The sequence below is a fragment of the Schistosoma mansoni genome, chromosome 1 (genome assembly GCF_000237925.1).
Source record: "Schistosoma mansoni strain Puerto Rico chromosome 1, complete genome".
Lineage (NCBI taxonomy): Eukaryota > Metazoa > Platyhelminthes > Trematoda > Strigeidida > Schistosomatidae > Schistosoma > Schistosoma mansoni.
Genome location: NC_031495.1, coordinates 7,109,195 through 7,124,112, shown reverse-complemented (window position 1 = coordinate 7,124,112; position 14,918 = coordinate 7,109,195). Strand labels below are relative to the sequence as shown.

Here is a 14,918-nt window from a genome sequence, read left to right as displayed (position 1 = left end):
CCCATAATAGGACGAAACGGCCGTCCAGTGGTTCCAGGTTTTCCATGGGGGTCTAGCTTCCATTTACTCCCGCTTTCAACTATGAAAAATTATAACATCTATCACTTACATAGCCTCATTGATGTTCACGTATTTATCCCTTATCATGTTGAATGATTATACAATCAATTATCAATTTTATTATCATTACCGCAATCGCTTTCATCTTGATAATGATGACTAGTAATAATAATACTTGTTCTACTCTGTATTATTACACATTAATGTTAACCATGTTTTTTCATACACTTTGTATCCCTACTCTTCTTATTATTATGATTTCGATTATATTTCGGACATTTATCTAAAATTCACAAACTAAAGTATGTTAGACATTTGTTTATAATTATATCAATAATTGTAATTTTAGGCTGTATGGAGCTGATGAAAAGCCGTGAAATAGAATGATAAATTGATTTTATTCTGTAGATCCTTGTTATTCTTGCTTCGTTTAGATTTATCAATGAATTTGGTTGCATGAAAAAAACTAAATAACCACAGTATATTTTCACATTCCTAGACTTTAATGTAAAGGATAAGGTGATATCGAAGTTTCGTACATTAGTGGACTTGGGTATTCCCACTATGTCCTTTAAAGAACAAATCTCAAAACAGATTTCCACGTCTTGACGACTTCTGGGTTACATACTGCGTAACCTCTATAACTTAACTTTTATTCTTGTACGTGTTGACATAAACAAAGGATGAAATCCATACGGAGACATTTCACACTTTGCATTCTTGGGAATTAGAGTTCCTTAAACCATAAACCCAGATGCAATAAACTTGGATTTGACCCTTTATGGAAACGGTGAATTAAGCTAAATTTAATCTTTATCTTCAAAATACTTATTAAACTATCTTTTACATCCACTGATATAATTTAATATACGGAAACAATTAGTTGTAGCATCCGTAACTGCTTATCATTAGTAGAGTAATTTCATCCTAAATCTTCTATGTGAAATGCTTTTCAACAAACTTTCTAACACCAATGGAAAAAAATATGTCTATATATGACCTATTCTGATCAATCTCAGTATAGGTTTAAACAATAATCAGAGGGAAAGAAACCGGATTAACTGACCTGCAAATGAACACTCATTAGTAAATGCTTTAATGCCTTAAAGTCATTGTGTGCAAGATTGTCACATTCAACAACCCCCCATGGATAAGATCGGCCGTTTACCTTGATATTGACAAGAAATAAATACATGTAATAGCATAAACTCGTGAGGGATATTTTTATGTTCCACAAAATAAAGGAAACAATTAATTAGAAAAAATAACTAGAGATAATATTTGTATAAAAATACACTAGACAAAAGTTAGTAGCATATGCTTCACTGTATATACAGAAACAGTAGTTATGTCTTATAATAGCCAACTTGTTATGGTTTGAGATTCTAATCCATATAACATGGGAAATTGCCCAACCAAGATTCTAACTACCGAATAGTTCACCAGTAGGACCAATAAACTTTCATTTATCAATTGACACATTGGTCAATGAACAACAGCTGGGATCTTAACGCTTAATGGTCCTCGAGCTCCTTATAATTCAGCAGACTTGTTCACTATTGTACTCAATTCAGTTATAACTCAAAATGTAAACAATGACTGACCACACAGCAAACTAAATACAAAATTATACTTTAAATACAAATATACCGTAAGTGGTAGAGGGCGAAACAAACAATGCATGACTAATTAGCGATAGCTAAGGTATAGTAACACGTATAGCAACAGTTAATAGGCTAAAATCTTACAATACAAGGAATATAGAAATGTGACAATACATTAATCTCCTAGACAATAATAGTCCGAAAACTAATTCCAAAAGATCCACCTTTCCCAATACTCTTCCCATCATAACAGCAGACTAAAAAATGTATTCAATCAGTAATAATTATTGTAGAGCTTGCCACAAATGTGGGTTGGTTATCATACTATACATTATCACAACGAGATGAAATTACCAAGATTAATAGTAAAGGAACTGAAATAATGTAGTGTTATATCCTGGTGAAAACATAAGTACGGGTAACTCTCAGGACCTATAAATGGACTATTATTCTACATATATTCTTATTGTTTAACTGTTGAGTAATAAGACTGTGTATATCCATATTCATTTTATTATAAGCTTCATTTTGACCTATGGATTATTATTATACGATTTACTGTCCCTAAATTATATTCAGTTTATTGATTGTTGTATTCCACGTTCACAGACACATTTGGCTTGATCTTGTACAATTATTATTTTTTATTTTATGGTGCGATGCGGTCTGTCTGGTATATAAATCGACTATGTTTGAAATAAATGATTCACATAGCAGAAGCTATAATTGGTGTTCTGGACTCAATTGGAATGGCTAGGTGGACAAGGGACGCTAGACTGCTCATACCAGTTGAACGTCATTGATTTGGCAGTGTTAAGATTAGAGAAGTCGTATTTCGATTGGCGGATAATTGACGTGATGAAAAACCGAACATAAAATCGTAGCAAATCGGCATACGACCCTTTTTATGTTTTTTTAAATCATAACATGTAGTAGGAATGATAACGAAGAAAGTGAAATTCACTACATGGTTTGAAGAGATAAAATGAAGATATATGTATCTAGGACTACAGGAACTCAAGATCTAGGAGAATACGAAGAGTTAATGCATCTTCTTCAATGTGACTGATTCTGGGTAACCCGTGTAATGTCTCCAACCACTGATAATAGTTATGTAGTAGTTTACAACTAGGTAATCTGCATTTATCGACAGAGCTCAGACCCACAGTCAATGACTTGATGAACTGATATCATGTTTCTGTTTGACCTCCCTTAGATTTCTTCAAATTTATTCCTACACTAGCCAACATCACCCGTTGAGGTAGGGGACGGTTTTATATAGGCAAAACACATGTCCCAACCATTACATTCGATGAAGATTAACAGCCTTAACATCTACCTCAGTTTAATTCAGAAAAAGATTACCAAACCACACTTGGACAATAATTGGATATATATTTGAAATCTTATTGGTTCCCCAAACTTCATATGTTTTTCAGCTGAATTACAGATACTAGTCTAGGAATTGTATAACAACTGTTATACTAAATTCATATCTGATTCTGCTTTAAAAGTTAACAGAAGAGAACAACAGCAAAGTAGATATCAAAGCAAAATATTTGAAAAAGGCTACAACAAATTTCAGATAATTTTGAAGATTAGTACCAGAGATTCAAGTTCAGGGAATAGCACCGAACGCAGATCTCTAACACACTTATGAAAGATGTTAATTTCACTGTCAATCTTCTCCACAAGATTTCTAGCTTCGATAATACATTGATGTCTTGCGTCAGCTATAGTGGGACCATGAATTTGATCACATCTCTTTCGTTACCTGAAACAATCAAAATCTGCCATAGCACTCAGCATCTTTATAGATGATGATTTATCTTCCTCTGACGTTTATCAAAATTACAAATACTTAAATTATGTTCTTCTTATATTTATTACTTAACTTGTTTATTACATAATAATAATAATTGTAATTGTATTACATTAAAAGTTTAATGATTGAAATTATTTATATTTTATACATTATTTTTAAATGAACTAATTACTATCTTACACGGTTAAAATCATGAGTCAATAGAAGTTAGACCACCTGGAAGCACTGGACGGCTGTTCCGTCCTATTGTGAGACTCCTCAGCAGTGCGCATCCACGGCCGTCCAATGCTTCCAGGTTTTCCATAGTGGTCTAGTTTCAATTGACTCATGATTTCAACCATGAAAATACCGAAATCTCTACAAAACCCCTTCTGATCTATAATTACTATTTGATGATCATCAGTGTAGTTCATGAATCTTCAACTTACGTCACTTATGGCGAAGACGAGATATCCGTCTATCAATTAAGGGACGAGTATACTGCACAGCAGTTCGCTCTGTTCTAGTTTACAGCTGCGAAACGTGGCCATCAAGAGTAGAAGATACTCGCAAGTTACTAGTATTTGACCACAGATGCCTTAGAAATATTTCCAACATCTGCTGGGATCACCGGGTAAGTAGTAGTGAGGTTAGACACAGGGTATCAAGGATTGATGGTAAATCAGATGACAAGGTTGTGAATCATGATCGACTGAGATGGTTAGGCCACGTGTTACGTATGCCTGAACACCGATTACCACGACGCGCCATGTTGACTAGTGTTGGAGATGGTTGGAAGAAAGTTAGGGGCGGTCAAACCGAAACGTGGCATCAGTGCTAGAAGTCACTAACTTCTAGTCTGAGCCATGTTGGTAGATTCAGACTACTTGGTTGGCGTCCGCGTGACTATCGTAATCAATGGTTGGTGACTCTGGGTGACATGGCTCAGAATCGACCACAATGGCGTAGGTGTATACACTCTTTATCTTTCCTTAAACCTTGAGATTAAAATTGCTTCATATCTAACTTTCTTCCTGTACTATATCCTTATATACAACCTTTCTTTTATATATTACAACCACTAAATTAACTACTATGAATTCGGTGTTCATCTTGTTGTGCTAATGAGGTATGGCAACTTGGACCGATGTATATGTGTGCCTGGTCCTATATTGTAGCTGACTGATTGACTGACCATAACTGAGACAAATCTGTTACGAATACTAATTACAAATGAAACCAATCTGGATAAAACCCATTCAACTAAAATATGTGTATTACCTTCCTTCCATCCGGTAGAGTAACAAGATTATTACTGGTAACCACTGCAAATGGTTGACGTCCTCGAGCGTGACGAATTTCATTGATTGAATATGATTCATCAGCACCGCCTAATTTAGCAACCGATTCAGGAAAATCGTATAATTTAATATTGTGATTGTGTAACTCTTGTAGTATTGTTTGTTTAAATTGAGAGCATTCATCTGGTGTAAGACTATCGGCTTTACCAATAATAACGACTACGTTTACCTAAAAATACAAATTGATGATGATAATCATTATTGATATTATTTTTAGTTGAAAAAATTGCCAACTAGAATGTAAAGGTCAGTTAAAAAGCATGTATTCACAGAATTAGATTTTAGAGGAAGCGGGACAAGAAAAGTTTTTTTCTTGACTTTTTGCACAGAAGTCATTGGCTCAGTAAGTTAATCAGCGCTTGTTATATTGTAGCTTCGTAATACATATTTAATTCGCAATTTAAGAGATTTAGGTTGAGGTGGTGTGTTTGAGTCAAAGACTTTTGTCCTATAGTTCACTTTTTACGTTAGGGTTGAATGATTTGCACCATAAAACAATTTCACTTAGGTTGCATAAGATTCAATTTTAAATCCATAACAGATATCATGCTAAAATAACTCCAGTGAATAAATTTGATACTTTCGTTTTCTTACTTACGCATGGTTAAACTGAAGTGAATTAAAGTAATTTGAAGATACCCAATTGATTCTGAGAATCAAAATTGTAAGAGAACAATAAAAATGAATTATTTTCTTCAGTGGTACCCAAGACTTCGATATAATGAATAATGCAGAGATATTTTAAACAAGGTTGGATAAAGTATAGCAGTGGGATCGAGGACGTGAAACTCATCCTATCTAGGATTTGTTAGTTGAACGTACCTGTCAAAAATGACTGACCAATTGTAGACTATAACATTAACAATGAACTCATTACCGGCCACAATCCTTCAATTCTATGAAGCGTGACAAATTTGCTATATCGATTTAATTTGAATACTAAACCACGGGATAGTTTGAACACTTGTTAATTATAGTTAAATAATATATTTGTAATATCATTGGGATATTACAAGTTACGAATAGGTGTTATAATAATTCAACTTATAACTTTTGAGGGTTCCGCATTAGATATTAAAATTGCAAAAATACCTTGCCGACGAATACCGACCAGCACGAAACCTAGGTTCATGGTTTCCTGTCAACTAATACCACCAACCACCTAGTATCAATATTTTGATTTGACTCTATTATTCTAATAAACCACTCAGCTTGTACAAATAAACAGTATCACTCCTCCTCAGCGTATTAGGTATGGGTCAGAAATCGAAGCTAGAGGAGTAAAGTGTGAATATGGTTCAATAATCACGTAAAATATTATTCAATCATATTTCAATCATACCAACTGCACAAATCAGATTGTGATAAAACGGTTTGAAACTAGTTATCTATGTTAACCTGTTATAAACAACACAGTACGCGGTATCAATGTTCATCAACCCAAGAAACCATACTTCACTTAACCATTGGTGAGAGGGAATTAATAACATAAAAGTTGAGTCAAAATAATAACAGTATAAACGATAGTAAAAAAAAGGCTAAACATCAGAAATGAATACAGACAAAAACAAATAAAACCAAGAAGTGTTAAATAATATGTAAACTCAAAATTTAGTAGGAGTAATGTCACACTGAGTTTTCAACCATTGATTACGAATATCTCATGAATCCTATAACCAAGAAGTTTTCACACTCTAACATTGTTGAAACCAATAGTCAATCACTTAAAGGACAAATGTTACTCCCTATCTGGTTATTCATAGTCTTTTGCTTGCCTACTCTTATATTAACTAAGATTGTACACTAACTAGGTGCTCAAGTCACAAGGATATATAATGTGTACTGCTTAACAAAAAAAGTATGGTCAGATATACTAGTATGAAGCAGTGCATAAAATACGAGATCTGATGAATGTCAACAGGAGCAAGAAAGTCACCTTTTCATTAGTTTTTTTAGTATAACCTTAGGCCAGAATTATTCACTCAGTTATTTCCATGCACACACTTATAACATTGACTTTATCCAATACGCACAGATTACGTGTATGCACCGAATATATTTGCATAAAAACATTAATAAATTTTAATTTATTCCATAAACATACTTTAATCAATGTTACATGTTTATATGTAGTCATTATATCGATATTTCTTCATCCGCTTAACTTTACATAAACATGTACGATATATTTTGACCTTTAAAAGTACTACCGAACAGAAACGTAGACTAATTTTTAGCTTAGGCTGATTGATTAAGACACAAGGACAACATATAAGCTTAAACTGGTAATGAACCAAAAAACTGCAACACTTTTACGCCTACCTTTATTTGTGTATGCACCTACTGAATAAGCCGAAGTAAACAAAAACCAGGATCGACTATACAGTGAAAAAAAAGCTGTATTGTTTATGTCATTATCAGGATGGGTTTAGATTACCTCTTTTTTGATGCTATGGACTTCATTTTGATCCATCCTGGTGGGTATATTTGCATCTTATGAGGACTGCCTCGATATAGCCACTTTTTCACAAGTTTCTTATAGAAGAAACTGACTGTGGTTACCAGTGTTATCAGTACCTCGGTGGATAATGCACTCGATATTTAGAGCGAAAGGTAGATGGTTTGAGTTCTGGAGTCAACACTTACATTTGGATGCGGGTATTTTCAACTGATGAGCCCCAAATAGAACAAAACACATGTACTGAATTCCACTTCTAGCCACAATCAATCCCTTTGATAGAAAAATTGTGTTCTTTTTAAAAAATCTAAATACTGAAGTGATTTGTGTTGTTATTGTTTATTGTAAGGATTTATATGATACATCGTTGTGAGCGATTAAATTGTTACAAATAAGTTGTTTGTCTCTACTGTTCTTATTGTTATATGTTTTGTTAAAATTAACCTTATAAAGTACTGACTGATAAAAATTGAAAGTATATTTTAGGTGACCCAATATTCTAACTTGCAATCAAGATGCACAACAACGAGAACTGTTCAGAATAATAATGAATTGTTTATAAGGTAGTGTTCATGAACGGAACATACAGTTCAATAGTGGTTGAAAATATCTTTTACAAACATTTTCTGGCTATGAACAATGTAATGCTTCATATTTCCCATTTAACAGTCTCAAATATTATTCATTTCTTTTGAGCACTGGTGTCTGCGAAGCATTGTCTGGGTATCTTAGAATTGCCAAGTAATGCTGAAGTAAGGATAGCACATCGGTTGGTAAAGTAGTGGGTCTTCTTCGACTGAAGTATTTAGGGCATGTATTACGTATGACCAACTACAGCCGACCTTGATGCGCGGTGTTTGCTGGTGCAGGGATGAGTTGAAAAGCAAGTAGAGGTGCCCAATTTAAGACGAGGAATCAGTCTATAAAGTCATTGGATGTTGACCTGAACCGTGTTGGTAGATGAAGGCTGTTAGATTCGGGTCCTCACGACGACTACGATCAGTGTTAGATGTCAGGCTATATGGCTCAGAACCGGTTACACTGGGTAAGATGTACTCATTCTTCGCCTTCCAATACGTACAATTCTTATTAAAGAGAATTCACAGTTTCATTTTCAATTATGTTGTTTATATCTGATGTTTTCGATTACCATCGAAACTGTTACTAATTCCTCTTCTCTAGCATTTTTCATGACAAGTTTTTCTGTCTTTGTGTTAGAACTTGAACCGATTCATACATGTCAGGTTTTATTCTGTTTAAGCCTGAGTGCCCTACTTTTTTCAGTTCAATTTTCATCTCGTTATTGTGTTTAAACATTTAATTATACTAACAGACTGCTAGTTCTTCACTTGATCCATGAAATTGATTTTGCAAACATATTTGAATTAATTAAGGTGGGTCAATCATCAATATTTTAAGTATTAGCAGAACCAAGTGGAATACAGACTTCTGACTACATTAGAACTTTAATGTTCGTAAATGTGTCTATAAACATAAGTGCCAACAGTTGTAAATAATTGAGGATAATATGTTACTTAAATGCAAGTTAGGAAAATCGTCTGTAATCAGCGCCTTTCAGTAGATAATATTATGCGTGTACACAAAATAGGATAACACAATAGAAGACAAATCGCCTAATTGATATCACAGATGACAAAAAGCCAATAGAAGAAAAAAACAAATATTATTTATGCCTGTACGGAAAATAGGTCAGACTTGATGCTATTAGGTTCACTTAAGGGAATATAAAATTGACACTTGATAAAAATAATAGAGTTAGGTGGTGTAACTAAAAGTGACAATAGGGTGACTAATACTTTCTATACGGTTTCCACGATGATTTAACTTGGCCAATTAAATGAATTTCCTAGATAATGGTTTTTGCCTGAAATGTGGTTATTGCATATTTTACAGGTTTGTGTAGTTTATGATAAATTTAAACGGTGTAACAGACACTCCTGATGACTTTAATCATTTCTAGTCATAAAAACCACAAAGCTTAGCTGCCTAGTATGATCTGGGACAAATGTGTAATGGATGGAGTCGGAACATCTTACTATAGGATACTAAAAGGAGTGTTTAGCACAGTGAAAAGCAGAAAACAAGGAATAATAATATCCACTGCAATGGGAAGCTAAACATAATAGATGTAGTTTGAAAGGGTTAAATGAGATCGGGAGACGAAAAGTATAGGAATATTATGGAAATAGCTATCCTTCATTAGCCTAGACGGTTCTTTCTCATTTGATGTGTCAACTATAATGAGGATAATAATAACAATAGTGATAATAATAGTGGTTATCTAGGTGAAAAACAAATGAAGCGGGTATCGAACATACTTTCAAAACAAAATCTTCAGAAGGAATTTAGTTCTTCAAAAGTTATCAAATGTGCGAGTAAATTACCGAACTTGAGGATATTATTCAGACGGATTGTGAAATACATATATACTTACGTAAAAACTGATAAGTGACTCATCTGATTATGCTAGTCATAAAGAAATTACTTGTAATGTACATTTTCAACGATACTATATAGTTTGATTTACGCCTACCAGACATTTCAACTGAGATAAAACTGCATATTTTAACACATATTTTACATAAAATCACCAAGAATAGCACGAACCTTCAAACTAATATCACGAAACTAAACTAAGGGTCTGATTATTGCGAAAATTATTACCAGTGACTGAAATAAAATCTGCAAAGAATAAGTTTACTTCGGATTAAAAAACTAAGCAGACAGCCTTCAATGAGCACTCAGATTTTCAAAATTTTAATTTCATTAGGACCTACTAAGTAATTTTATGAAGTCTACGAAATAAACGAGCTAATAAGACTAGTGAACCAGTCCAAAGACGTTAATGAGGAAATTCCATTTGTAAAAATCTCGATAATTTTGATGTTAGATCAAATTTCCTTAAAAAAGCTCGGACCAAATTGCCGAGCAAAACGTTGGATTTACTTAAAGTTTGTCGCTGAGATTTTTACAGATATAGTTTTTTTCCTTAATGTCTTACATTAAATCTGCACCCAACTACTGTGAAACCATCTGTTAATTTTAAACGAAAGTTCTTATGAGTTCAGAGTTGCTACTATTTTGTTACGACTTTAGTAAATTCTGTCACGATTTATATTACAATTTGAAACACAGGCCAAAATACAATTATGAAGCAAGTAACGAGTTTTCTGATGCATCCATTTGATGCTTATATTTCAGTTAAAGTTTATATTTCACTCAGTAAGTTACACAGTAATAAACAAAATAAAGTGCGAATAAAACGACATGGTTGAAAAGAGAGCACTCTTTTTAAGTGAATTAAAACCCGAAATTTTGATATGAATTAACTTACTCTGTTGTGTAGCTGTTTAAGTGTTTCGATATCTAGTTGATGCAAACCATGCCCATTAGGAGAGATAAAGTATAAACACAAATGAACTCGTTGGTCATTAGGTAAGCCTGGTTGATACGTTGCTCCAGACCCGACTGTTACACGAGAGACATTTAGCTCAGCTCGAAGATAAGATTCGAAACGAGAATCGATATATTTTACTAGAGGCTTCCAGCTTGAAGAATTATCTAGTTCACTACCAAAACCTGGAGTATCAATTATGGTCAATATGAGAGAAACGTTGGCTTCACTCAATGCAAACGTCCTTGAATCCACACAAGTTCCAGAAGAATAGGATCGTCTTGATGGACCCTTAAAAGTGATTACACATTTTGATAGGGGTGATAAAATAGGAACACTAGTAAATTCACATAAATTATGCTAAATAAGAGGTATAATACAATCTATTTACTACTGAAAGTCAGGAATACATTTGAAAGGCATTACGTTGGGTAGTAAGAAGTACTATAAATCACTTGTCAAAAACGTTGGACAGAGGTATAGCTATCATAGAGTTAATAAATAAATACTGAGTAACTCAAAATTTTCATTTTGTTCTATCGGCAAACAACAATAGCAACTGTCAGTTGAGTGCGCAGTGTCCTAAGTTGAATACAAAAGTCCCGTTTACAAAATGAAGAACTACGCAACATTTGATAAGACTCAAATTTTTAAAACTCCAAGTTACTTGATTTTTTCACCTTAAAGTAGTAGATTAGTACACGCTGCGAGAAAAACAAAACAAAATTTTGATTGACTTCAAAAAGCTACAAGTAAAATGTGTGTTAGTGTAAGAGAAACTTCGACCAAAGGTCAAAGTTTTTCATGAGCTTGTAACATTTAGTCTACATATCACGAGCTGACGTCAAGTATTATTCCAGAAATTCCTAACTATTAACCAATTTTTTCTTATGCTAATCACAACCAGTGAAGATTTACTATCTAATCAACCAATTTTTAGTGTCCCACTTCTAACATCATTTCCGACAAATCAACAGTTCAACTACAGACTGACAATACTTTGAGGACACTTATGATCAAGTTGCTAGAACTCACATATATTTTATTTCCAAAAATCACATTTCGTTGTCATGACATAAATACAAGGGTTGAAGACCTCAGAATCTTATTTTATGCAGTATAACAAGCCCCCAAATGCCCTGGTACGGCCGAGAGTGGGGAGAGTCTGCTCTCCTTCTCGAAATGCTCTCATATGGCCACGCGAATATATAGCCTCTGTCAGGGAAGTCCTACTCACTGCCTTCTCGTGGCGGGCGTGTTGTTCACAAAAGTGAGAGGACGAAAAGCGAATGTCCGGCGCTTTAACCGGGTTGGTGGACATGGCGAGTCCACCTAGGGGAGTTGGAAAACCCTGATTCCAAACCAATGGTGCACACGAGCTCCAGGATCCTGAAGGAACGAATGGCGTATGAACCAACTGTTGGTCACCGGCTACCATGGGACTGCATCTCCTTACGATGCTCCACTGCCTTGTGGACTAGACCTTTAGGTCAAAGGCTCCGGGTGTGGCCCCCTAAGAAAACCACCTGCTTCAGTCTGGGCACCTGGGCAGTATCACAGCCCTCACACAAATCGAATGAGAGTTGTGAGGCGCATATTTATCTGGTGCTTCCTTGTACCAATATTTATGTGTTTAAATAAATAAAATAAATAAGTAGTGTAACAAATAGCAGTTAAGTACGTTTCCCATGGTAAAGCAAACAGCAGAACATGTGCATATAAATGCATTCCAATAGAAATACCTAAAATTTACGAAACTTTTAATTAAGACAAGACAGAAGCTACACTTTTCTTAAATTTCTCGGGATACTAATTGCTTCTGGGCCACTTAGAGGGTTATACCCTATTTTTCTTGAATGTGGTGGTAAAAACGACCAGTCGAGCTAGAGTTATTTCATTTAAATAGAATCTTCGAGAATATTGGTTTCTCGTCAACACCTCTTAAAAGACAAAAACAAAGAGATTTTGAAAGTAGGGCTTTACAACCAAAGAATCCAGAAATACACTTTTCAGATAAGATTTTTTTAGATCAGCGATAATCTGTTGCTAACACGTTTGACCATTCAGCGGTGACCATGGAGTACTTTGTTCTGTTTTCTCTAGGTTGATAAATTTACTTTTATTCACATTACCAAGGGACATTTTTAGAGAATCTTCACCTTTATTTCCTGATTCCATATAACCTCTGGACGACTAGACTAGCAACATTAGAATTAAAAACCGTAGCTAACCAATGAGACAGTAGTAACATATGACATACCAGGTACTAATTATTCCCGTCCGTTCTAGCAAACATTTTCCCACTACCAAAGGGTAATATATTCTTACTACATCGGTGAATTATTAAAATAAAGCCGAGATTTTCCATTTTATTCGTTCACTACTTCCATAGAAAGGCCCCATTGTGATGTAGTTATTTCTCTACAGATTCCAGTGAAAATGAAGTCGAAATTAAACTAATTCTGCTTGTGAAACTTAGACATATAATAGTGATAGAATAAATGTTATTATAAATAAAACTTATCAATCACTATAAGTTCAGGTGTAAAAGTAAGTAAATAAGATAATTACTCACAGGATAATCAGTGTTGTATATGTCCGCGCAAAATAAAGAGTTAATGAAAGTGGACTTTCCAAGTCCAGAGCTTCCAGTAATCATAAGATTGAACACAAAACCCCGCCGAACAGCTTTTCTGTGTATTTGGTTGGGCAAGTTTGCAAATCCGACCTTTGTAACTAATCTATCCGTCGGAAGGGCTTTAGACATGGAACCACTTGAATTATTGTATGTATTATTCTGAGGACCGAATCTGTTCGTATCATTACATGCCATCACAGGTCGGTGATTTAAATCACCAATAGGCTTCTGAGTAGATGAATCTTGAACTTTATGATCAACAGAAGGGGAAATCCCTGAGCTGCCTTCCATTTTGATCATGACATTTCGAGAAACTACAGTCACCATAATTCTCAAAGTTAATAATTATGAAAATATAACCATGTACAAACTGACAAGGCGAACACAAGGAAAACATCCGATTATCGCGCTTCTGAAACGAGTTCAGACTTAGGATCTACGCCCCTTGAAGGTTTCCAATGGTGATTAAAACTTGAGAACGAGATAAAAAAAAAGGATTTATTCGATCATATTCCTGATATGTTTCACAAGGTCTCTAATTTTTTAAAGTTGATACTGTTACTTTACAATAGAAATAATGAAAGATGGTTACTTACTTATTTACGACTGTTACTCCCAATGGAGCATAGGCCGCCGACCAGCATTCTCCAGCCCACTCTGTCCTGGGACTTCTTTTCCAGTTCTATCCAACTTCTGTTCATTCTTCTCATGTCTGTCTCTATTTCTCGGCGTAATGTGTTCTTTGGTCTTCCTCTTCTTTGGCCTTCAGGATTCCATGTGACGACTTGTCTTGTGACGCAGTTCGGTGATTTCCTCAAAGTGTGCCCAATCCACTTCCAGCGCTTCTTCCTCTGCTGGAATCTGATTTGTCATTTTCCACAGTAATTTGTTGCTGACAGTGTCTGGTCAACGGATCCAAAGTATCTTGCGTAGACAACTGTTAATAAACACCTGTATCTTCTGGATGATAGCTTTCGCAGTTCTCCAGGTTTCCGCCCCATACAGTAGAACTGTCTAGACATTTGTATTGGAAACTCTGATCTTGGTGTTGGTTGAAAATTGTTTTGAGTTTCAGATGTTTTTTCAGTTGTAAATATGCTGCTCTTGCTATGCCGATCCTCGCCCTCACATCTGCATCTAATCCACCGCGTTCATCGACTATGCTGCCAGATATGTAAAGGTTTCCACATCCTCCAGAGCTTCTCCGTCAAAGTGTAATTCGATTGGTGCATGTTTTATTGTATCGGAGAGTCTTGCTTTTCCCTTTGTTTATATTGAGACCTACTGCTGATGAGGCTGCTGCTACACCGGTCGTTTTCTCCTGCATTTGTTGTTGCATGTGTGATATAAGAGCCAGATCATCTGCGAAGTCTAAATCGTCAAGCTGCATCCTGCCTGTCCACTGTATCCCATGCTTTCCTCCAGATGTTGACGTCTTCACGATCCAGTCGATCACTAGGAGAAAGAGAAAGGGTGAGAGTAAGCAACCTTGCATAACACCGGTTTTTACTTCGAATGAGTTGGTGAGTTGTCCTCCGTGGACGATTTGGCAGTTTAATTCAACATAGGAGCTCCGTA

The 14,918-nt window shown here is 35.0% G+C and overlaps 1 protein-coding gene across 1 annotated transcript in view; it reads right to left on the bottom strand.

The window, feature by feature from the left end:
- Smp_003620 (putative septin) overlaps positions 1–13,759 on the bottom strand; it is a 24,971-nt gene extending 11,212 nt beyond the window's left edge. Inside the window, exons 1-4 of the mRNA XM_018793114.1 lie at positions 13,278–13,759; positions 10,643–10,993; positions 4,750–4,998; positions 1,127–1,228 (exon numbers count right to left, since the gene is read on the bottom strand). Coding sequence (XP_018647659.1) covers positions 1,127–1,228; positions 4,750–4,998; positions 10,643–10,993; positions 13,278–13,667 — 1,092 coding nt within the window. The 5' untranslated portion in view covers positions 13,668–13,759. The remainder of the gene's footprint in view (positions 1–1,126; positions 1,229–4,749; positions 4,999–10,642; positions 10,994–13,277) is intronic.
- Between the last annotated feature and the right edge of the window lie 1,159 nt (positions 13,760–14,918).